The 25,640-nt window shown below is 36.6% G+C and overlaps 2 protein-coding genes across 4 annotated transcripts in view; one reads left to right on the top strand and one right to left on the bottom strand.

The window, feature by feature from the left end:
- The window catches only part of LOC115454508 (M-phase inducer phosphatase), a 48,658-nt gene extending 33,949 nt beyond the window's left edge, over window positions 1-14,709 (top strand). Inside the window, exons 2-7 of one of the 3 annotated variants that reach the window (XM_037441595.1) lie at window positions 3,110-3,686; window positions 5,261-6,140; window positions 6,795-6,946; window positions 7,473-7,654; window positions 8,040-10,266; window positions 10,307-14,709. In XM_037441595.1, coding sequence (XP_037297492.1) covers window positions 3,110-3,686; window positions 5,261-6,140; window positions 6,795-6,946; window positions 7,473-7,654; window positions 8,040-8,283 — 2,035 coding nt within the window. In that variant the 3' untranslated portion in view covers window positions 8,284-10,266; window positions 10,307-14,709. Of the gene's footprint in view, window positions 1-638; window positions 977-3,109; window positions 3,687-5,260; window positions 6,141-6,794; window positions 6,947-7,472; window positions 7,655-8,039 lie in introns of those variants that run through there. The other 2 variants (XM_037441672.1, XM_037441643.1) reach the window with 2 other exon arrangements.
- Window positions 14,710-15,328: 619 nt separating this feature from the next.
- On the bottom strand, window positions 15,329-23,495 carry LOC115453637. The gene is made up of 6 exons (XM_037442990.1): window positions 23,287-23,495; window positions 21,079-21,244; window positions 19,913-20,130; window positions 18,188-18,322; window positions 17,390-17,571; window positions 15,329-16,067 (listed from the first exon to the last, which is right to left on the bottom strand). Exons 1-6 carry the CDS (start codon window positions 23,493-23,495, stop codon window positions 15,598-15,600), a joined length of 1,380 nt encoding a protein of 459 aa, XP_037298887.1. The 3' UTR covers window positions 15,329-15,597.
- Window positions 23,496-25,640: the final 2,145 nt, after the last annotated feature.

Raw genomic sequence — 25,640 nt, 5'->3', positions numbered from 1 at the left:
TACATTGCACTTAGCTCGTCATCTTGAGACGATGTTCTGTCTCTCATTATCCAGTAACATTACCAGTGGACAAATCCTTGCACTAAAACACAGGTGTTGGTGTTTGGAGATGAATGATTAAACTATATAAGTACATAGGTGGCGTACATAGATGAATGCATTTCTAGCAAAAAGGATAATAATCCGAGATTAAAAAATAATAAATTACAAACTGAATAATTCGATATTTAAATTAAAGATGACGTAATCGTTAAGAACGTTAAGAAAACCGTTATGCGTGATTATCACAACGCCCCATCCCGAAATCGATCAAGCGATTTTATGCTATTCAACTATTGTTAAAAAATGTACATAAATTGTCAATAAACGTCACGATATCATTATGCAATTGAAATTCCTCATTATGATTTTAAGTGATGTTATAGTGAGACGTAAGGGAAGACTTGTATAAATTATTTATTAGATTTCATGTATTTACAATGACTTAGTACGAAGTTTATCTGAATTAGGGTATTATTTATCTATTTTACTATTATCTTAGATATAAATACAATATTTTTCTGTAATTTCATAAAATAGTTAATTTATATTCATAAGGTCAAGACGTCTGACCGTCAAAAGCAATAACAAAACGCACACAAAAGCTCAGCTGATACCACTGGCTGAATGACGTCTCCCTCGCCGCGACAAAACTTTGACAGCTGAGTTGCAAAGCAAAGCGCGCGAACCGAGTGTAACAAAAATATGAATTTTATCAAATCTACCCTGTAATTAACAAAATATTCAATGAATATTAATGTGTTATCCCTAAAATAGTTAATTTATCGTCGACATATTGCTTAACCAACGTTTTCACACGAGAAATTAGTTGTTCGTACATCGAAAAAAACTTTGTCGCATTGTGAACTTTTTTAGTTGAAATATATTTGGATTGTGTTGACAATGGCTGTTTCAGGGCCTGAGAAAGGGCATGGAGGTACGTAAACCAGTTTTTACCGATGATATAGCCCCCGGAACCCTTACGAAAGGGTTAATTGTATTGTTATCTATTGGTACCGATTTCGACAGGATTTCGACGTTCGTCTTTTGTTAATGTTACGTAGGGAGTATCGAGGATTACGTGACCAAGAGAGCAACGCATTGTTAAAGTTTGAGGTCATTTTCTTGGTTTTGAACAGGTATTTGACGTGTTACATGTAACTATGAATTGTGGTGAAAAATCTCGTTTAAGAGCTATATTAGAGGGAAGATTACGTTTATTATTGTACAAAGAATGTTTATACGATATAAAAATAATTTTACACATGAAAATTGTCTAAGTAGAGAAATAATAACTATGCTCATACATATAAATGCATATTGAATTTGATGAAATTCCTCACTGGATAAGGTTAAACCTCTGAAAAGGATATATACTAGATCTCTAATGTTAAACCAAATTCTGCAATGCCAGTCTTAATAAAACTTTAGTATACAGTGTAATTTTGACATTGTTACTCTGCTGACAAATATTTTTCCAAGAAACCCAGCTATACTTTCAGTTTTTTGATAATTTTGTGGTATAGTATGAAAATGGCGTGCGTGACTATTTCCGCCTGAAAGTATGATGTTGCTGTTGCAAAAAAATCTTTTAGAGTAGTAGTAGTGGTGTTGGCATATGTAATGTTAAAATTACTTTATATAGACATTTATTTTATTCAAAACTTGCACTTTTATATGTTACACTTGTATAACTTATTGTAAAGTTATTTTAAGATAACTATGTGGTTTCATTTATTAATACATCATCAAAATGTCTAAACATTTAAATGTTAATTAAAACTATTAAACTTTCCTGTTATTATCAACCTTCCTATTATAGAAACATTACTATCATAGGTAAATGTAGGTTGAGTTATTGTGGAATAGAAAAACATACAATATTCTATACATATAAAGCAAAGTCCCCTTTTCTGTATGTCTGTATGTTATCAATTTTCCCAAAATCGACAACAAATTTTTATGAAATTTGGTATGGAGATAATTTAAGTCTCTGGGAAGGTTATAGGCTACATTCCCTCCCAGGTAACTCATTCATGTGAGCGAAGCCGCAAGGTAAAGGTAAAGGCAAGTAAGGAATAAATACCAGTAGGTAATAAATATCTGAAATCAATAACAAAACAAATTGATGTTTCATTATTTACCTAGTTTCCAATCAATAATATTCAACTATACTAATATACAAAGCTGAAGAGTTTGAACTTGCTAATCTTAGAACTTACTAAACCAAATATGAAAATTCTTCCACTAATAGGAAATCACATTACTCTTGAGTGCTATAGGCTATTTTTTATCATGGGAAAATATGTATCCAGAAACAAATGTGTATTTGGGCAGATCTGCAGACAAAAGATAGTTTAGTATATAGTCTAGTGGTTAATCTATGTTAAAAATTAGTCAAACACAGTTTGAATTCATGGAGTTGGCAGTGTGATACCCCCATGCCTCAGCACGTAAAGCCGTTGTTGTGATCTCTCTCCGGTCATGTCATCTCACCGGACTATGAGAAGGAACAGAGATTGCTTGTGTATTGCGCACACTTGTGCACTATAATATCTCCTGCGTGGCTGATGTCCATTGAGATTGGCCGTGGCCGAAATTCCCTTAGGGATTAACTCACTGTGGTCTACTATATGGTCGTGTAACAAGTGAGAATTTAGCTCGTCTCTTTATTAATTTGTATATGAATAAAATGCCTTGCCAATCTCAGACAAATGAAACTATATCGGAGCATGTTTCCTGTTGTTATCAAATAACGAACTTTGCGATAACTTAACGGTTTTGCATAGTTTTTTTGTTTTTATATTTCATTTACCTTGTATTTTGGTGGATATGTGCGGAAGCCTATATCTGTCTGTGTTAACAGTTTAATAACTGATTCCAATCTGCAATCCGATTTCGAGAATCAACCAATCATAATAAATCATTTGTAATATCAAAAAATACTTTGATCTGATTGGTCCATTTTTGAGATCGTGAGCCTGCATCAATCCACCACACGCCGCCTTTTGCAAAATTAACAGTTGCAAATTGGATAATTGTACTCAAAACCATTGTTTTCTCATTCCAGATTAATAACAGAAAACTTCAAAATCAACTCTGGGAACAACGGGACCAAACGGAAACAGGAAGAGGCGAACTCCCTCAACTACAGACTTAAAATGAACCCGCATTCATTAGACTTCAACAAGTCACCACACAGCCCACAGAACAAGCGACGGATACTCGGAGAAATAGATAACATATACAGTATAAAGACTTCATTGTTCAAACCAAATTCGCCATTGGACAGGCTAAAATCGCCCTTAGGTGATATCAGGCCGCTACCCATTTCTCCTTTAGCTTACAACTCGCCCGTACTCAGCCCTAAACCAAGCCCCAAGTTGACCCCAAGGTCCTTAGACGTTTACAACGTAGCCCAAAACATATTGGACAGACCTTCACCGCTCACAAGCAAGTCGGTGAGAAATAGGAGGCTTAAGAGGGTATTTGAAGAGCGCACAAGATTCAAAATGTCTAATAAGGAGAACTGTGGTCCTCCGATGGCAGAGACCTTCTTGAAGTTGGATGTGGAGGAGGAGACCAGGGATTGTTCGTTCGGAGGGTTTCAGTCAACAAGAGAGACGGAGAAATGGTCTAATACTAAGGTTAGTGTATATACTATATTCTAGAATTTATGTCTGATCTTACATTAGATTCACTCCTATCTCATCATGGGACGGAGCGCACATAGTGAAGAAATCTCTGCTTACCTCTTCGGCTACAAAGGCATCACGAGTATTTGTTTTATAGTATATGAAAAATTTCTACTTCTGCCGCTAAGCAGCAGTGTGTAGTCCCTGTTGTGTTCCGGTTTGAAGGTCATTGTAGCCAGTGTAACTACTGGACATAAGACTCAATATCTCATGTCTCAGACAAGCGCAGTGGAATACCAAATACTTTGTAATTCAAAGTGTTGGTGTTTCTACTGTTTATGGATCGTATTGCTTACCATCAGGCGAACGGCAAGCTCGTCTCGTCATTTAAAGCAATAAAAATAAAATCTGATGCCACAGACTTCTTTCATACACTATTCCACTCCTGGACCTAGACTACTACTGAGAGGGCTTAGGCCTTAGTCCTCCACGCTAGCCTTCACATATCTTATGTCTATGAGTTATTAGGTGTCCCTACAATGTTTTGTTCCATAAATGCTATTGAGAAAATATTCAAGCTATTTCGAGGCAGAGGATGATAATTTTTGTAGAGGTCATTCGGTTCATCTTTTCATCTCGAATTGCAACAGGATGCTGTGATTGTGCATAATGCCAATGAATCATTGAGATATCAATGCTGTATGTGTTGGAACTGTTAATATATTTTAATAATATTACATGCAAGCCGCTGTCCTGACCAATTTTCATTAAACAGATTTTTGACAGAGATTTTATGTTTAAAAAAATAGTACTGGCTTGTACAGTTTTAAATGGCTTGACCAGGAAAGTAAAACACCTCGAGAAGTTATAAAATAAACAACTAATTTGTGGTAATGACAATGTTAACTTTAAAACGTTTAAATATTCCCAATCAATGCTGGTGGTAGTTTATATTCTATATCCGCCCGGGTATCAAGCGGCGATAGCCTAGTTGGGTGTGGAACGGTCTGCCAAGACGAATGTCCGCAGGTTCAAATCCCAAGGGCACACACCTCTGACTTTTCTAAAAAAAAAAAACACGTTTGTATTCTTTATGAATTTATCGTTCGCTTTAACGGTGCAGGAAAACATCGTGAGGAAACCTGCACATCTGAGAAGTTCTCTATAGGAATTTCGAAGGTGTGTGAAGTCTACCAATCCGCCCTACAGCGTGGTGGACTAAGGCCTAATCCCTCTCAGTAGTAGAGAAGGCCCATGCTCAGCAGTGGGCAAGTATTATACAGGGCTGATTTTATATCCGCCCGGGTATCGACCGTACACAAGGTGTTAAAACCCGTCACAGTGGCCCACGTGTGTCGCGTTCCGGGATCAGCCTAGGATTCAACAGGCCGGCATAATTGTGTCCACTGCCGAGGTGTAATCATCTCTCGACAGTCGATATTATATTGGACCCACTACTTATCATCAGGGGCAGACGGTCACTTTGCTTATAAAAAAAGCCCTTTTATTATAATACAACCATATTCTCTATATAACATGAGTTCTTTATACTAAATATTTAACAGTAAATATTTTTAAAATTTCAGCTGGATTTCTCAAACCTCCAGTCAACTCTCCAAACAGATATCAAAGAATCCTTCGTGCCAGAGAAAGAAATGGAACCTATTGATGACTTCGAAACCCTCCATGATCTAGAAGAGGAATTTGATGCGGACAATTTTGATACTTGCACTAAATACGAGATCATATCTACAGATAGTCCAAACATCATCTCTAGAGGACGGCCATCTACTTCAAGGAAAGTTAATTCAAAGGACTTCATGTTTGGAGCTCCGTTAGCTGAGAATGAACCCTCAACTTCCTTCAATAGGCCGACAACAGCCACAAGGATGCTTAACTTCGAAGAAGAAGATTTTGAATTCACATCACCGGCCATCAAGAAGACTTTAGTGAAAAAATCTTTGAAATTCAACGAAACACCAACAAAAAATCCGTTGAGACATGAGAAAAGCGACTCTAGCATCGGCTCTATGAATTCAATTTCCCCTGCATCGTCTAAGCTAAGATTGTATACTTCAGAATCAACCACTTCTATGGAGAGCGGTTTCATTTCTGAATTAGAGGAACCTTTTTTGGAAATAGAAGAATCGATCTCGCCTAAAATTGCAAACATAGATGATCTACTGTCGGGGCAAATTAAGAATAACATTATAGCGGAGAAAAGGAAAGGGTTGAACCGCAGTTTAAGTTTCAATCCAGAATGCAAGGCCCGGGTATCTCTATTCTCTATTAAGGAAAGCCCGCAGAAGAGATGCAGTAAGAGAACGGAAGAGAGTGGGTTAGAAGTGGCTACTAAGAGGCGGAAGTCAAGTACACAGAATCCTAGCATTGAGAAAATTCAAAGACCAGTTTTACAAAGAGCGTTCTCGGAGAACAATGCTTCCATCATGTCGGCCTTGGCTAGATGTAAGTAGATTTTAATAGAATATAACTTTACTTTTTGTGAAAGTGTTTTTCGGGATAAAAGTCCCGCTATATATTTTCCCGGGATAAAAAGTATAGCCTATAATCTTCCCAGGGTCTTAAACTATCTCCATACCAAATTTCATTAAAATCCGTTCAGTAGATTTTGAGAAAATCGATAACATACATACAGACAGAAATGGGGACTTGGTTATATAATATATTCAATAGAAATTGATATAAATAACAATACAGAATCAAGAATAACGATAACAATCTGTAAGGTTTCATTTTGACAGCAAGTCTAATATAGTACTCCAGTCCAGCGTCGTCAACCGATGGCCTAAGTTCAAGTTGATATGGAGAATGAGAAAAGTATGAATTGTAGGTAAAGTCGAGAGCACGTGTTCCTCGTCCGCTCCCCTCTCCCGCTTTAACAACATAGAGCAGAGCTTATTGAGCGTACGGAATATTAGGAATGGAATTGGTGAATTTATTCGAATTTTAGAACCTCTAGGGGGGGGGGGAGGGAGAGGTAGCTGCTCCCCCCCCCCTGGCGACACCCTTGGTCCAGTAGTTTCTGAGATTAGTGTGGTCAAACAGACAAACTCTTCAGCTTTATATATTAGTATAGATTATATTATAATGTCTTTGCAGCGGCTGCAGAACCGGACCTGATCGGTGATTTCTCCCTGCCGTTCGCTTTGCCACTCACGAGCGGCGAGCACTCCGATCTGAAGAGTATATCTTGCGAGACGCTGGCGGGACTCCTCAGGGGGGAGTACGAGGACTCCATTAGTGAATTCCAGGTAATTTAAATTTGGTTTTATTTCTTGCGGACACTACTGGTGGTAGGTCTTATATGTGAGAGTCTGGGTAACAATGCAATGTCTATTTCTGTCAAGCAGTGTGTAGTCACTGTTGTAGGTTTAAACATTGTAGCCAGTGTAACTACTGGACATAAGACTCAACATCTCATGTCTCAGACGAGCGCAGTGGAATACAAAATACATTGTAATTCAAAGTGTTTCTTCTGTTTATGGATCATATCGCTTATCAGGCGAACGGCAAGCTCGTCTCGTCATTCTAAGCAATAAAAAAACTATATACACTGCTGAACATGGGACTACTGCTGAGAGGGTACAGGTCTTCATGATGGCCTACTTCAGGTCTTCACCATACGAAACGAAATAGTAAACTGAATTCATCGATTTCCAGGACAGTATTGATAAAATACCTTCAATCAGCTGTAGAAGAATATTTACCGTGCGGTTAAAAAAAACTCATTCTTCAGATGTCATGTTGGACCCACATTCACCATTTTGTCTGTTCCAGGTTATTGACTGCCGCTACCCCTACGAGTACGACGGCGGACACATCCTCGGAGCTGTGAACCTGTACACCCAGGATCAAGTCCTGGACCTGGTCAACAAGCCACTACAGCCTCGCGAGGACGAAGCCAAGCGGCGGATACTGGTGTTCCACTGCGAATTCTCGCGCGAGCGTGGGCCTAAGCTGTAAGTGCTGATCTGGTTTTGTTCACGGTCTACTGAGAAGACCATGGTTTAAAGAGAAGACTGAAGGTTTTTATATACCTTTGTGGGTCTGGGGAAGTCGAATTTGTGGGTCGAAGTAACGGTCTACTGGAAAGACCATGATAAATTTTAGTGAAAAATGGGGTATAGATAACGAAGGATATATTGTAGAACTATGGTCTAATCAGAAGACCTGACAAAAACTTAGGTTTAATGCGCATGTCTGCAGCCCCGCACTAATTGTAAGTTGAATACTAAGTTAAAGATTACGATTTACGACGATAACATCTAAATAGTATTTTAGCTGTAAATAATATACTTATTTTCTTGTTTTATTAAAAATATCTAAAATTTTTTTTTTTTACAGATCCCGCTTCCTCCGGTCTTCAGACAGGGAACAAAATAAGGAGAACTATCCCTGCCTCCACTACCCGGAAGTGTACCTTCTCCACGAGGGTTACAGGTCTTTTTATCAAAAATACCCGGATCTATGCTCGCCAGCCGGATATACCGCCATGTTGGACCCCCAGCACCGACATTTGCTAAGGAAGCACCGATCTGTCTCCCAACCCACGTCTACTCACATCAGAAGGAATAGACTACTATTGTAATAGCGGTCTACTCAAAAGACTAGCGGTCTACTCAAATGATCGACTGTGCAAGGTGCTGTAATGATGTCGTTCACTAAGATTTCAATAGTAAAAGTATATAACGTCATGGTTTCTCATGGTCTTCTGAAAAGACCGACGGTCTACTCAAAAGACCGACTGTAAAAGGTGCTGTAATGATGTGGTCTATTAATATTTCTGTTGTAAAAGAATAAAAGCCGTGATTTCTCACGGTCTTCTGAAAAGACTAAGTCTATCGTGGTTGATATCGACTGTTTTATGTGATTGAATGAAGACTGTGCTTGATCTATTGAAAAGACCATGGTCTACGGAAAAGACCACAATTTGGTCTATTAGACCACGGTCTACTCAAAAGACCATTTTCCTACATCATGAGTCCAAATTTCACAGTCATATTTGTATTAACTGTAAATATAGGTAAGAAAATATATGCCATATAATATTAAGTTTTTAGTACAAAGATAATTAGTTTAATACGGTATCCCACCTATAGTATAATGCAATTATATCTGGTCTTATCGCCGGAAAGGCCATTAATAGTCGGAATTAAGTGCCATTTTACTAGTGGCCACATTAGGTGTATTGACTTCGAAATTTTAGCACTAGTAGTTTAGAATGTTCATGATTTGCATGATAAATAAAATATTACTCCTTTGTTCGTAGACGTTATTTATCTAAGGACGGAGCATTGCTGTGATATCTAGTCTGTTTCTCAGTGCTGACGGCATGGCAGCCTTCGCAGTGTGTAGACATAGGGCCGTTGTGATTGGCTAATATTGAGATACAACTTGAATCTAGTTGGCTGTCAGATAAACAAAGCTGAGAAACAGACTTGTTTCACAGTTTTACTCCGTCCTTAGATAAATAACGTCTATGAATAAGAGGGTTAGTTTATAGTTCTACTGCTGGCCATCCACCACGCTGGACTAGTGCGGGTAGACTTCACATGCCTTCGAAATGTTTCGGATATTAAAAAGATGTGAATTCGGAATTCAAAAATGTATTTCATATCATTTTTAAATAAGGAACACTAACAGCGTTCTTTTTTCAAATAAACTATAGATTAATTTTGAATTTTTGTTACTGGCCGAAATTGTAATGTAAAAAATAAAATAATTATGTGAAGTTGTTCACTACTAGTGCCATGTCCATTACTAGTTCATCAAATTAAAAAAGGCGAGGTGAGGTCGTCTACAGAAGCGTCACAGCCTTCGAAATAAAAAGCCATGTTGAACTTAGCTTTAAATAGACAATGTGCCGTTTATTCCAAAAAAAATGTGTAAATATTAGTTCGTAGGCCTTTAGGAGTAAAAATTATGGCCAGATTTAGCCGTTAGGTTAGTTTATTTTTAATTCGTTCCTTGTGGGCAAAAGAATGACCATACAGCCAAGTTTATTTTCGATGAAATTATTAAATTCTTCAAGTACAATTAATTATTTGTCTTATTCTTTAAACTAAAAGTAAAGCATATTCTGTTCTTCGTCTTTAATCTTCAAATACGTATGAGGCTGTATGGGCTGTTTCCTTTGCATTCATCCGATAAAAAAGTAATTACTAATGGTGCACTGCCACATTCTAATTAAGTAAATTTATTTTCTTTTAGACTACACGGCATTTATTTTATTCTAAGTTAATTATTTGGTGAAATTTTATTAACTACGGTCATCGGCTTGCCTAATCTCTAACCGAGGTTTACAATAAACGATCCCGATTTGAATCTTCAATCCGATCCGAGAATGAACCTATCAGTCATTATAACCAGGTCAAATACCCTTTTTTTGGATTGGTCTATTTTTGAGATGGATTGAAAATCGATTGGAATTGTTCATTGAAAACGGCTGAAGCTAGTTTCAGGTCTGTAAAAGTAGCTAAAGTAACCCCGAGTTGCTACTGTAGTTTAGGCAAAGTAACAGTAAAATTGACTTGTTACTAAGAAACGTCGTAATTTTAACTAGGCGACTTAGGTAAACTTAGGCGACTTAGGTAAACTTAGGTGACTCTTAGGTAAACTTAGGCGACTTAGGTAAACTTAGGCGACTCTTAGGTAAACTTCGGCGACTTAGGTAAACTTAGGCGACTCTTAGGTAAACTTAGGCGACTTATGTAAACTTAGGAGACTTACAACTGATGTTAAATGGTCCCAAATGGTATCTGATTATAAACAAATAAAATATCTAATCATGTTTAAACTGTATTGATTGGTCAATTTTCATGATGGATCCGAAGGTGACGTTTGGGACCATTTGTAAATATCAGCCCTTAGGGTCCAAGCTTGTTTATACGCGCGTCGTCCGCGCGTACACGAGCCATACTTCACTCCTAACTAGGCGACCTAGGTGATTCGCGCTGATTATTTTAGGCGACTTGCGTTTTGGTTACTTGAAAGGAATTATACTGCCGTGCTAAGCGCAAAAGCGGTATGTCAGGGAAACATTATTTCGAGATAATCAAAGTTTTGTAAATATAGATTTGTATGTAAAACTGAGATAGAGAAACTCTTTAAAAGATTTTTAACAAGTTCTAAACAAGATACCGCTATTTAGGTAAGTTCATTGGATGGGTATCTCTTTAAGCTATCTGACGACATAAAAAGCAAGATTTTTTTTTGAGATACCGCTTTTGAGCTTAGCACGGCAGTATAGGCGACTTAGGTCACACTAGGCGACTTGGTCACGGAGCGACTTAATCTTAGGCGACTTACACTAGATTAGGGCAGTACGTGTTTAGCATCAGTTTTAGATGAGTAGTTTTGTCATTAGAGAGGAAAATTGATATTATTGGAATAGGCGGGTTAGTTGAAGTTGAGATCTAATATAGAGCGGATATTGAAAAGACTGTCATACAAAATTGCGCTCATGCGATGGTTCAATCTACCGTTAAATAGCAAAACATCAATGTAAAATACTTCATGTTTTTCCACATCATGATTTGCACTTTTTTAATGCGAATATTAGCATATTCTGTAAATATTTTTGTATTAATATATAAGGACGCTGCGACATCTTGTCCCACAGATATTTCAAACAAGACTTATTACCAATAGAATAACTTGCAGCACAAATTAGGTTTCAACAAGCGAGAATATTTTCTTTTTGAAGATAGGAAGCGAGTCATTAAATATGTCAATACAATCATATTTTTATACAATTCGGTTATATAATCCGTTAATTAATCCGAAAAGGAATCCCACACAACATATAGGTAATAATAGTTAGATTCTAAATAAAGAGAAGCAGGAATCCGTTTATATGGATCCTTTGCCACTAGTTTTGTGATCTTAGGCGTGTTGGTTGATCTAGGTATGTATGATAACGCTAGAGAAAGGATTTGATGTTAAGCGTATGAGTATAATATAAGGATGTTATTTTCTGACGCTAGAAGTGTGTCAAGCTAGTGTTATTTAGTGAAGTTAGAGTTTTTGACGCGTTAGTATAATTTCGTGAAATGTTGAACTAGCTTACTGTAGGCGACTTAGAGTTAGAGCTAGGCAAGCCAATGACGCCAGTGCAAAATTGTATAACTTCAAAAAATTTTAAATTGCAATATTAACAATACGCTTGGACTAATTTAGTTTTAAGGGAGATATATTTTTTATTTCGATTAAACTAGTTTTGCGTACTTGATTGCCTTAGTATTGGAATAGTTATTTTAGGTTTTGTAGCTGTTTTTATCTACTGCAGTTTTGGACCATTCCGAGTAAAGTGTTCTTATAAGTACTTTTGAATGGTTTATTGGGATCGAATTGAGGATTATGGTTGGGTTCGTTTATTGCAAACTGCGGTTACTCTATATACAGCCTCAGATCTGAAAAGTAAGTCAGAATAATAAAATTCTGAAAAAAAAAATTGACGCGGTTATTTTGAAATTCGACATAATGTTTAATTATAAAAGTTTGTCATGTATTTTTTTTATCAAGTTTTGTAAGTAGAGAGTAAATGTTCATATATTTTCGGAAAAATCGTGAAAAATTTATTTTTTGAAAACTTTTATAACCTGATTCAGATCTTTTCGTCTTAAATAATCTATAAATATAATAAAATCGTAGGTGTATCGTGTATATTAAATATTTTTAGAAAAATAATTAAGAGGCGAGGAATAGGTCGAATGCCATATAAACCAAAAATATGTTAAATAGATATCTTCAAATAAAAAAATCTCGATAATGATTCCCTATGTTAACGCGAATGTTAGACATTGACATAACATATTTTTTTTTTTCGCGGTTTTTTATATTAAAATAATTTATTTTTGGGAACAAAGGAAACAAAATATGAAAATCCGCGATAAAATCCGAATAGGTTTTTTTTTCTAAATATTAAATTGCGTTACTAAACATTTCGACTGTACTCAAACTATATTTCATTTTTATAAAAAAACTAAATAACTCAATTTTTTCTTCACTATCTCAAGCACTTTCGTCGTACGCAATAATCATAAGTGTTTTTATAGAAAAAAAATACGAAAAAAACTTTTTTTTTCTCCAACGACAGATTATGAACTCGAGATATCTTGAAGCGAAAAAGTATAGTTTATGTAAAATATAATAGAACTATCATTAGTACAGTAATATCTTAAGTTACAAATAGGGTTTTATAAACCATTTTTTTTAATAAATTAAGCCTTCTATCACATCATGGGACGGAATATGCAAATTAGCGCATCTATCTACCCCATCGTGATGTGTCTAATTATAACCTAACCTAACCTCACTAGAAAACATAGATGATTTAGCTTGACCAGAAAAATAATACACCTCCATATAAAATATTGTAATGACAACTTTAAAAAAAAAAGCAAAAATGGCGCCTCCAAAGGTTTTTTTATTTTTCCGATCAAGGTATAATTTAATACCTTATTTTTGTAACCGCCTGTATATAGTAGTAGTGTTTTAATCACATTAAATCGTAGTTTCGTTTCTTTATATTAAGTCGACAAAGGATTGGACTTGGAATTTTTTGCAATAGTTTTATACCTATTTGGTCTCACAAATTTTTCGTTTTTTTTTTTATTTTATTTTTCACAATGTCGCTTAACAAAATTTTTGGCGTTTAAACATCGAAATATTTTTGGAAAATAATAACGGGCGCGACTTTAACCGTCGTTTCATTAAATACTATTATAATACTAAGGTAATTGTTGTTCATAGTGTGATTATTAAGATTGGTACTACAGCTCTGTCTGGAAACTAATTTCGGATACGCGTATATTGAGTAATACTTAGCCCGGTTGTGCTCGTTATGGCGATATATTCACTCTCTAATGGGCCGGAATATACGAAAACTGCCTACCCCGTTGAGGCTAAGGCGTGTGTATTCACTTTTTAACATAGATTTCCCCTATATTGGCAGTTGAAAGGCTATTTGTTTTAAGCGCCTTTTTTTGCGACACAAGTTTAATACATATTTGAAATCAGCAGTTTTTTCCATATTTTTTTAAACTACAGTAGAAACCGATTATAACGACTCCGGCTGTAGTGACGCATCGGTTAAAGCGACTAAATAGTAAGGTATATTTATATAAATATATATAAAAAGCGATTTTATAACGACTATCGGATATATCGTCCAGTCAGTGATCCCTTCGAAGTCGCTATAACCAGTTTTCACTGTAGTTAAATTTTTTCGAAAAAAATGCCGCTTACGTCAACAAGGCTTTCAAATTTTGATATGATGTTTGTGTTATACAGCGTGTGTAATGTTCAAAATTATGGGTATTTTAATTATTGTATCTAGAGCGAAGTTTGAATTAGCAAGAATACTTGAAAGTCTTGTGACGTCACTGCACCTGAGGGTAAAATGAGGTCCAATAATGACTAACGAGAGATTACCCCTCAGTCGACACAATTATGTCTGTTGGATATACACAGGCTGATCCTGGAACGCTACACTTTCCACTATGGGTTTTAACACCATGTGTATAGTCGCTTACGGGCGAATATAAAATATGTTCTATCAAAACAGAATCGGGAAGTTGCGCAATATGTTGCAGCAAGAACTTGCTAGTCTGAACTAAGCAATACTGGCACATGTACATAATCTTAATATCACTATGAAAAGCTGAAGTACGTCAAACAATTCAATACGCTTACTAGTTATAAATATGTAAATAATTAGTGTATTTTAGTTTAAAATTATGTTAATTTTTATTGATGTTTATGACTTGTACATTTTAATAGGACATAATTACTTATACAGTATGTTCCAATAATGAGGTATTATTTTGTACAAGTCATAAATATTTTTTTGACTACAATAAAAGTCTATGGTGTCTTATTTTTGGTGTAAAAAATGGATTTTATTTCTTTTCGGATTTAGAAATTATATCTTTGGCGTTTAAATAAACTAATATATAAATATATCTTAGAATATTTGATTTGTAATTAAGTTGAAATAAATTATGAAAATATATTTTGGTTTTTGAATTTTAAAATATACGTACTCTTATTGGCTAATTCCAATAGGACCCACGTATGCAAATGTACCTCACAAATTATCCCAAAACAGCGATATATATGTACTACGTACTAGATTTGGCGTTCCGAACATTCACCGTGTTCAACTGAATTGAACTGCAATCCATTCAAACTGACTTTAGTATGGTCAATATTAACTTGTGGTTGTGTACGGAGTGGCCCTCATGATATAAGAACTCGAGCCTAAGTGTAAACCTGGATTTAAATAAAAAATATTATTCAAATAACTAAAATTATTTGTTCAAGTGAATAAATAGGTTATAACAGTGACGTTTTGATTGCTATTTTAGTTCAGATTTTGAACAAATAGTTAATATGGAAGTTCGTGTCTATAGAATATACTTACATCAATGTCCCAAAATAAGTTATTAATATTTAACTCACAATCAATGCAAATATGATACTGTACTGTTCAGAATCATGTGTGTGTGTGTGTGTGTGTGTGTGCGTGAAGCAGAAGTAGTGTGGAAGACTGAGTGTTAAAAATATTTGGTTTACAAGAAAACTGGGACGTTGTCTTCATTCAAATAAAAATGATAAATTGGATCAAAAAAATTATAATTAACATTTGACTAGTTACAGTTAATTTCTTATTTCTAAACATAAATACAGGTCTCATAAAATTATTTTTTATTCAATACAGTAAGAGTTAACGTGAGATGTTTTTACTTTCATTCTGGGGCTATTTGGCTGTTAAATGTTTTTATTATTACTCACACATACACACTTACATACTCATACACACACTCATTCACTCACTCATTCATCCATTCACTCTCTCAAAGAGTTTTGAAAGATTGGATTTTACATTTCAAAAGATTATCTAATTTTCGTTTTTAACTTCACTCTCAACATTATCTTCTTTTTCTTTTTCTGTGACTTCATTCTTCTTGGGTATGTCTAAGGAACTCTTTGATAACTGCCGTAAAATATTTTCAAATATTTTCGGCGCGCTTTTCGTGTTTGGCAACGAAATGTCAGTTTGCGTTGTCACTGTCTCGCTTCTCTTTTCTTCTTTCACCTCCAGAGGTATGTTTGTCTCTCTCAGATCTAATGTCATTGTTTTCTTTTTAATTTCGCGTTCCGGTTCGGCGTTTAGTTCTTGCAAATTCTCATCTTTCTCCCTAGACCTTCTTTCTATAGCTTTTGATAGAACATTGCCTAAAATATGTGCACATTTTATCATGTTTTGTGTTTCGCGCGGCGTTAAATGTAATCCTTCATTTCTGATGATGTTATTTACGTTTTTCAAATTGTCCGGTGATCGCATTCTCGAGCCCTCTGTTGATAAATCTGAAAAAAAAAAACAATTAAACACAAGAGACCAAGGCATCATCAATTTTGATATATAACCTTTATTCCCTAGGATTTAAGTTTACAGTTTCGTACCAAATTTCATTTTTAATGAATTAGTTCAGCCGTTGAAGCAGTGCAGATGAGGTGCTTTAGCATTTCTATTACAATCTAAAGGTTGTGTTGATATGCGAATATCACTTTTTAGTAGAATATTAATTAAACATTTAAACAGTATAGTTCTAGACCGGGCATCAAGACCTGGGGCCTTATTCTCTATCCCGCACGTTATTTTAACAGGGCCCTTATTCTGTATGATAGTGTAAACGCGCAACGCGGCCGTGTCATGTTATCTCCGAGAAATGTGCGTGGAATGGTATTCTGTAAGTCAAATTTCTATAGTCCTAAACATGACGCGTTGTGTTACGTGCTTGTTACGCGCTGTTAAAATAACGTGCGGGATAGAGAATAAGGCCCCAGTGCGTAACAAGCACGTAACACAACGCGTCATGTTTAGGACTATAGAAATTTGGTTTACAGAATACCATTTCACGCACATTTCTCGAAGATAACATGACACGGCCGCGTTACGCGTTTACACTATCATACAGAATAAGGGCCCTGGTGCTCCAAATGCTAATACCAATTGGTAATGTCTTGTTTGAAATGTCCATGTGACAAGATGTCAGCGTCCTTAGATATTAATACAAATCATATTTACAGAAAATATGCAAATATTCGCATTGAAAATATGAAGTATTTTAAATTGGTGTTTGGTATTTCTTTGTGAATTTATTGTTCGCTTTAACGGTGAAGGAAAACATCGTGAGGAAACCTGTACACCTGAGAAGTCCTCTATAGGGATTTCGAAGGTGTGTGAAGTCTACCAAGCCGCACTAGGCCAGCGTGGTGGACTAAGGCCTAATCCCTCTCAGTAGTAGAGTAGGTCCGTGCAGTGGGACAATATATAATACAGGGCTGATATTATATATTATTATTATTTCACGGTAGATTTAACCATCGCATGAGCACAATTTTGTATGACAACCTTCCCAATGTCCGCTCTATAATCGCTTTCTTAAAATAATGACCTATTCCAAAATTGTTAATTTGTGGGAATCATCAAAGAAATGAATTTGTGTTTGCGACCTTTAAGTTGCTATAAAATAAACTTATTAAAGATATGTCTAAAACGAAACCATGAAAGAAAGGAGAAAAAGTAAATGTCGCCAACAGAAATTAGTTTTTAGACCCACAAATTAACAAATTTGAAATAGCTCATTATTTTATTAAAAGAGCGATAATTTTAGAACTCTACTCACCCAAATCCCCAAAGTCAATGGTGTCCGTCCGGTATGGCGTCGGACACTGGTCGTAGTAACACTTCATGGGCATCTTCGAGATGGAATTGTTGTAGTTCGCCCAGAAGTGGGTCCATTCTCCCTCGCCGCGGTCCACCTTAGTATCCGCCTCAGAGCAGTCCTGCCATGTGCTGATGCAGCAGCTGGGAATCATTAGCACTAAGTATTTTTGACTGTATTCTAAAATATATTCTTTGTGAATTATCGCTTGATTTTACGGGGAAGAGAAGTTAAAGTTACTGTTTAAGTTAGCGAAGTTCTCTATAGGAATTTTTAGGGTGTGTGATCTATCAATCCGCACTACAGCGTGGTGGACTAAGACCTAATCCCTCTCAGTAGAGGAGACACGTGCAGCAGTGGGACAGTATATAATACAGGGCTGATATTATTATACTATTATTTACGGTGAAGGAAAACATCGTGAGGAAACCTGCATACCTGAGAAATTCTTTATAGGAATTTTGACAGCGTGTGAAGTCTACCCGCACTACAGCGTGGAGGACTATTGCCTAATCCCTCAGTAATAGAGGAGGCCCGTGCAGTGGGACAGTATACACGGCTCATATTAAAATACTTATCCACGTGAAAAGTAGTCACAATAGAGAGAAGCTTAGCCTAGTAAAGAGACAATATAAGACTGGTTTATTTATTTATTGTTTCGGATTATCAGTAGGTGATGCACAATACAAGAAAAAAAAAACGAAATTGCGAAATTCCTCCCCCGAAATTGCGTTACGTAATACTTGAACGGCCCCTCACCTGGACAACTGCATGTCCTGGCTGGCAGGCGTGGCGATGGTGCTGGTCTGTCTGTAGGCGCGCGGCGACAGGTCTGCCGACGACTGGCCAGAGTACTCCGGAGACACTGACGAGTAGTCCAGCTCTGTGCCGCAGCTGGGAAGAATATAGACACATTATACATTATATAACTGCGGCGATAGCCTAGTTCGTTGTGGAACGGACTACCGAGACGAATGTCCGCAGTTGCAAATCCCAAGGGCACACACCTCTGCTTTTTCTAAAAAAAATATGTGTGTATTCTTTGTGAATTATCGCTTGCTTTGGCGGTGAAGTAAAACATCGTGTGGAAACCTGCACACCTGAGGAATTCTCTATAGGAATTTTGGAGGGTGTGTGAAGTTTACCAATCCGCACTACAGCGTGGTGGACTAAGGCCTAATCCCTTTCAGTAGTAGAGGAGGCCCGTGCCCAAGAGTGGGACAGCATATTACAGGGCTGAGGGGGGAGCGAATTACGTATCAAATAGCGGAACCTCGCGCGCTCCCTAACCCTATGTGATAAACACTAACTTGTGACTCAGGTCTTGCGAAAAATACTAGAATTGTCTGTGAACTGATTTGGAAAAACAAAACAAATGTACCCCTTTGGTGATAAAAGGCGTGTATGTGTGGCACGTGCGGGCGTATACATAGGCATCCCTTAAAATCCTTACGTACTTTACCAAGTGTTAACAACATTAACATAGCATTTCTTTACAAGGGTAAGTAAATATGTAACAACCACATATTGCTAGCTATGTTACATAATGATTTTTGTGTTAACGCGAATGTTAGACGTTAAAATTAAACTATTTTCCGGATTCTATCGCGGTTATTATGTCTTAATTGTCTTCCGACGTTTCGAAGACTTTGTAGCCTTCGTGGCCACAGGGGGACTGAGGTGTTGGTCATCCACAAGTCCAAAGTTATAATATCTATGTTACAACCAATAATAAAAGTCGCTGTGTCAGGAACAAAGTTTAGACTTCGCACGGTAGTCATACAAATTACAATTATACCAGCAAACCAAACCTACTTTAACAACTTTGACTACCTCGGTGGCATAGTTGTATTTGTACACAGTAACTAACTATTGCGCTGAGGTCCTCGGTTCGAATCCCGGGTTGGGCCAATGGTTACTAGGTTTTACGATCTTAAAAAATACCCAGTCTTAGTTCGGAGTCAGGAAGGTGGTGTGATACCCCCGTGCGTGGGCATGTAAAGCCGTTGGTCTGATCTCTCTCCGTTCATGTCTCACCGGACTATGAGAAGGAACTCAGTGCTTGTGTATTGTACACACTAGAACACTACAATATCTCCTGTGTGGCTGATTTCCGTAGAGAATGGCCCCCGTGGCCGAAATTTTACTGGTGGTAGGTCTCTCATATGTGAGAGTCCGCCTGGTATGTACCACCGCAATGTCTATTTCTGCCGCCAACCAACAGTGTGTAGTCAGTGTTGAGTTTCGGTTTGAAGGACATTGTAGCCAGTGTAACTATTGGACATAATAATAACATCTCATGTCTCAGGCGAGCGCAGTGGAATACCAAACACTTTGTAATTCAAGGTGTTGGTGTTTCTACTGTTTATCGTATCGCTTACCATCAGGCGAACGACAAGCTCGTCTCGACATTCAAAGCAATAAAAAAAAAAGATTAGAAAAGAACGGACCACTTCAACAAATTATATTTGTTTGTATCCTCACCGATAAGGGCTGCTGGAAGAAGTCCTGCTCTCCTTGCTCCTGGCCGTGTTCTCCAGACTCTTCTGTTGTCTCTTGACCTCTACCTTCTGCGTCTGCATCGCGCTCTGCAGGGAGCAGCTCCTCGTCTTCTGCCAAGGTTTCTTTGGAGTAGAAGTGGCAAGCGCGCGAAATTTCTGTTTCACCCCGTATTTTGAGTTCGTGTCTTCGAAGTCTGACACCTGGTAGAATATATAAAATTAATAGTTGCTGAGTGTGCTCAATGCTTTGTCCAACCATATTGATATATTTTCATGCTCTGACGGAATTCACATCGGCCGCTTATGTAATAGTAAGTAATAATAAAATATTATAATAACTATTGTACTACGCTATTGTATTGGGTATTACCTGTAAAATAGTTGTATGTGGAAAATAAAAATAAATAAATTAATTAATTATAAATTATAGTTATCTATCTATATCTATACTATTATATAAAGCTGCAGAGTTTGTTTGTTTGTTTGAACGCGCTAATCTCAGGAACTACCGGGTCGAATTGAAAAATTACTTTTGTGTTGGATAGCCCTTTGTTCGTGGAGTGCTATAGGCTATATATCATCACGCTATAACCTATAGGAGCGGAGCAGTAATGAAACATGTTGCAATGCATTTTGCATTGCATGTTGTCTCTTAGTAAATAAGTTAAGTTTTTGTTATAAGTACTAAATACGATTTAGTTTTGAGTTAATTGTCAAACAAATAAATGTTAAAAACGCTAAATATATATATTTTACCGTCTTCCACTTTCCTTTCATGTTACCATGATTATCTTTGTACCACCATAGGGTTGAGTGGTAGATAATGCCTATGGAATTAATTTTTTAAAGTTTTCTTTCCATAAGCATCTTTTAGAAAGGTATGTACCACTGCACTGTCGATTTCTGCCGCCAGCAGTGTGTAGTCACTGTTGTGTTCCGGTTTGAAGGACATTGTAGCCAGTGTAACTACTGGACATAATAACACCTAACATCTCATGTCTCAGGCGAGCGCAGTGGAATACTAAACTTTGTAATTCAAGTTGTTAGTGTTTCTACTGTTTATAGATCGTATCGCTTATCAGGCGAACGGCAAGCTCGTCTCCTCATTCAAAGCAACAAAAAAAACTGAACAATTATCAGTCTCCTTACCTGCGACAAGTCCAGCGACATATCGTCTTCTAGCGAAGTCTCCTGACTCTTGGAGGTTTGGGAGACATGAGCGACCTTCTTTGGAGAGTCGACAGTTCGTTTTACCTTCGGCGAATCGACAGACGCTCGCCTACACGTGCCGGGAAGCGAGTTGGCGCGGTCGCATCTGGAAATATTGACGATAGATATAAACAGATCACAGGTATATACAATGACGTTTTACAAATAGACGCGTCATACACTAACAAAATTGCACATAAAAACGGCGCACTATTCACTGTAGTCACTTACCTATACATATAATTTACAAATTGGCTCGAAGAAGGAATACAAAGATTAGGCATACGTTCGTTAGAAAAGAATATATATACATCGACAGTTACAGCTCGCATTGATACGGCCCGAGCGTCGACCGCCCAGTCGCCATGACAGTCGAATAAAATGCATTTATTAGTTAAAAAATAAGTTAATAGTGTATACTTATTACTAACGTATGAAGTAAAACAATTTTTTCATTCACAGTTAGAGTATAATTTGTACATCGTCTAAAACACAGGAAGGTATTTTATTTATCAAAATACTAAAAGTTAGTAACCCGACTAGCCGCGACAGTGGTTGGAGGTTGACTACGTGAATGTCGGGCAATTCCCTTACTTTCTTCTTGCCAATATTGAGCTCGGACAACGTATCAATGTAATAAAAACATCTTAGGGTATATACAGTTTATTTTTTGCTTTCAACTAGGCTATCGTATTGATGTAAATGTTAATATTCCGATAGTTATCCTACATAACGTGTTTAACACGCCACAATGGCCCACGTAAGCGTTTCGGGATCAGTTTTTTTATAAATACACGGTGAAATGACCTCTCTGTAACTGAGTACACTGGTAATGGCCCACGTAAGCGTTTCGGGATCAGTTTTTTTATAAATACACGGTGAAATGACCTCTCTGTAACTGAGTACACTGGTAATGGCCCACGTAAGCGTTTCGGGATCAGTTTTTTTATAAATACACGGTGAAATGACCTCTCTGTAACTGAGTACACTGGTAAGTGTCTGATGAGAGATGATTACCTCTCAGTCGACACAATTATGCCTGTTGGAATATACACAGGCTGATCCTGGAACGTTTACGTGTGCCACTATGGCGGGTTTTAACACCTTGTGTACGGTAGCTATCCGGGATATAAAATATATCCAACCGGCAAGATCTGAAGTCTGTGTATGTTCTTCAAACAGGCTGGCTTGTGTCGACTGAGGGGTGATCTCATCAGTCGACTCTATCTAAACCAATGACGTTTTACAGATAGACGCGTCATACACTAACAAAATGGCACATAAAAACGGTGCACTATTCACTATAGTCACGTACCTGTACATATAATTACAAATTGACTCAAATAAGGAATAAAAAGATTCAGCATACATTCGTTAGAAAAGGATATATATACATCGACCGTTACGTAACAACGTTAGTGCCGCACGCTCATTGGCTGTTAAGTCGGGCAATTACCTTGCTTTCGTCTTGCCAGTACTGAGCTCAGACAACGTATCTATGTAATAAAAACATCTTAGATCTAAACACTTCCATCAGGTGCAGTGGGGTTGGTACCCATTTATCTATATATATTATAAAACAACGTCCCCTTTTCTGTTTCTCTGTATGTTATCGATTTTCTCAAAATCTACTGAACGGATTTTTATAAAATTTGGTATGAAGATAGTTTAAGACCCTGGGAAGGTTATAGGCTACTTTCTATGCCGGGAAACTATATAGTAGGACTTTTATCGCGGAAAACTGCTTCACCCAGGCGAAGCGGAGTAAAAGCTAGTATAAAATAAAGATATGAAATTTAAAAATTAAAGAAAAGCCATTACTTAATCCCTTGTTAGTGCGCAAATTACCTTTTCTTTTTTTAAATTTTTTGAATGACGAGACGAGCTTACAATTCGCCTGATGGTAAGCGATACGATCCATAAACAATAGAAACACCAACACCTTGAATTACAAAGTATTTGGTATTCCACTGCGCCCGCCATCCTGAGATATGAGATGTTAATTATTATGTCCAGTAGTTACACTGGCTACAATGTCCTTCAAACCTACAACAGTGACTACACACTGTTTGGCAGAAATAGACATTGCGGTGGTATCTACCCAGGCGGACTCTATGAGAGACTCACTACTAGTACTTTTCCACTCACCTCCTCAAAATCTGTTTGCCAGTGACTACAAACTCGAAGTTCTGCGGCTTTACGACTTTCTTCGGCGTGGTGTTAGCAGAGCTAGTCGCTGTGTTTAAAGGAGACTTCTTTACGTTTTCTCTAACACTGCCTCTTCTTGATAGGGAGGCTGAACTTCTTCGAGAAGAAGACCTCGTCTTGGGCTCGTCATCTTCTTGGTTTCGCTGCATCTAGAAAATCCAAGATTTATATACAGTGAGCAATAAGTATGTGAATAATTTAAAATAAGTATCAAGTCGTCGCAGGAGCAACGCTTTCAGTCAGAAATATACTCGCGCACGCCATTGGCCACTGAAAACCAGCGCCGTGTTGTGGCTCACAACGCAAGACAGCATTATGCTGAGCTGGCCACCTGATTGTCACATCGAAGGCGTGTAACATTCCATTAATTTGTTTAATGATTAATGATTAAGCGTGTTTTATGTTTAATCTTACACACACTTTTTATGTATTGCATGCATCAGTTGTGACAATAAAAACTTTTTTTTTCTTTCTTTCCATATACGCACCAACGTACATAATATTTTTGTTCTTTACTATTATGAAATATTTACGTTATATAAATTATAACACAGAAGGAATTATTTAAATCCAGTAAAAAATCAACAAGTTATAAGTCTTGGAATGTCGGTGGAAGGGGTAAGTAACAAGAAAAAGAAAAGAGACGAAATACCCACATGTGACGTCATCGGAAATTACGACGCGTGCGAAAGAAAGAGATGAAGCGATATCCCCACAACGCGCCCACTTCTGCACATTACAATATTTGAAATATGAATTACTAGCCCATTCTTTAACCAATTTTTATGCAGTTTTCGCAGGAGTGCTTCGTATTATTAACCATTACATATAGAATAATGAACAAAATCAAACATAGCCCGGTTCCCTATTGTTGCGAGCGCCTAAATCACTCACTCAAAAGTCCAAGTATTTGTATAATTCGGCCTTTGCCAGACTAACAAAAGTAGGGCAATGTTAAAAAAAATAACACAATATTAAAATGATAATATTTGATTTAACCACAAAACCCCTTATTCTTATAGTCCTATAATGTTTTGTGATAACATTCAATGGTATTTTATTTATGACATGTGATTTACGATATGATGATGTTACTTCTTAATGTATTTTTTTTATGATTATTTAGCGGTCGATTTTTATTTTTAAATAATTATAAAAAATATGTCGATTTGTGATTTACTATTTCATAATTTTTTGTAGGACAATTTTTAATTAGACTAATGCATGCTGTATCTCCTTAGAATTAAAGATACACAAGGTTTGTATATTTATGTTACTTGTACTCAATGAACCATTTATATATTATGTGTAATCTTTTTTGGAGATCTTGAATAAATAAATAAATAAAGCCGTCGCTTCACTCCCCACATTGTACCCTGTTTTATCCTTTTATTCATTTTGTATGCTGTGACGAATCGTAATTGAATGATTTAGTTTTAGTTTGAAACCTTGGTATCAGGAATCGATGTATTGTTAAACGCTCTTTTTACAATATTCATTATATTAGCAAAAATAATTACAGAATACAATTTTACTTTTTTTTTTACTACGTGCAACCAGAGAATAAAATAGTCGCCGCGTGACATATCTTCTCTGCTAGTCTGCCCGCGCAGCCGAATACTTCCGGAAACGCCCGATGTCATCGGCTACGATTTGCAATTAGTTTCTTTTAATAATTAAAGATTGTTGAGCATAAGCTAGTGTTTCTTTTTTCTAATCACAACCCTTTGTATCTGTTAATTAATAATTTACGCCACATTCCACTTCACCGACGCTATGATCACACGAGCTATAATAAGGTCCCCAGGGACGTATATTATATATGTCATGGAATACAGGGTCATTTAGACATTGCGTTAATAAATGAAACCACATACTCGTCTTCTCTGCTTACATTGTGTCAAAAATGATCCATGAATAATGAATTTTACTAAAATGCAGATATTATACTTTTCTGATGTTTTGATTATTTTGTAGTTTAGTGCGAATTTGGCGTGCGAGTGTATTTCTGACTGGAAGTGTGACGTCGCGATGATTTTAGTAGTAGTAGTGGAATTAGTAAAAAAATAAAATTACTTTTAATTAATATTTATTTTGTTCGATACATATTTATTTTACATCTACGGCTCAAGTAACTTATTGTAGTGTTATTTTTAAGTAAATAAGTATGTGGTTTCATTTATGTCAAAATTATCTTGTATATTTTTTACTAATTTTGGAGTTGTTGCCGAATTAAAATTAAATATTGTTGTCGTATATTTGTTAATGTATTTATAATAGATAGTAATGTTTCG

Source organism: Manduca sexta, chromosome 1, assembly GCF_014839805.1.
Source record: "Manduca sexta isolate Smith_Timp_Sample1 chromosome 1, JHU_Msex_v1.0, whole genome shotgun sequence".
Lineage (NCBI taxonomy): Eukaryota > Metazoa > Arthropoda > Insecta > Lepidoptera > Sphingidae > Manduca > Manduca sexta.
This window is presented reverse-complemented; position numbering and strand designations above follow the sequence as displayed.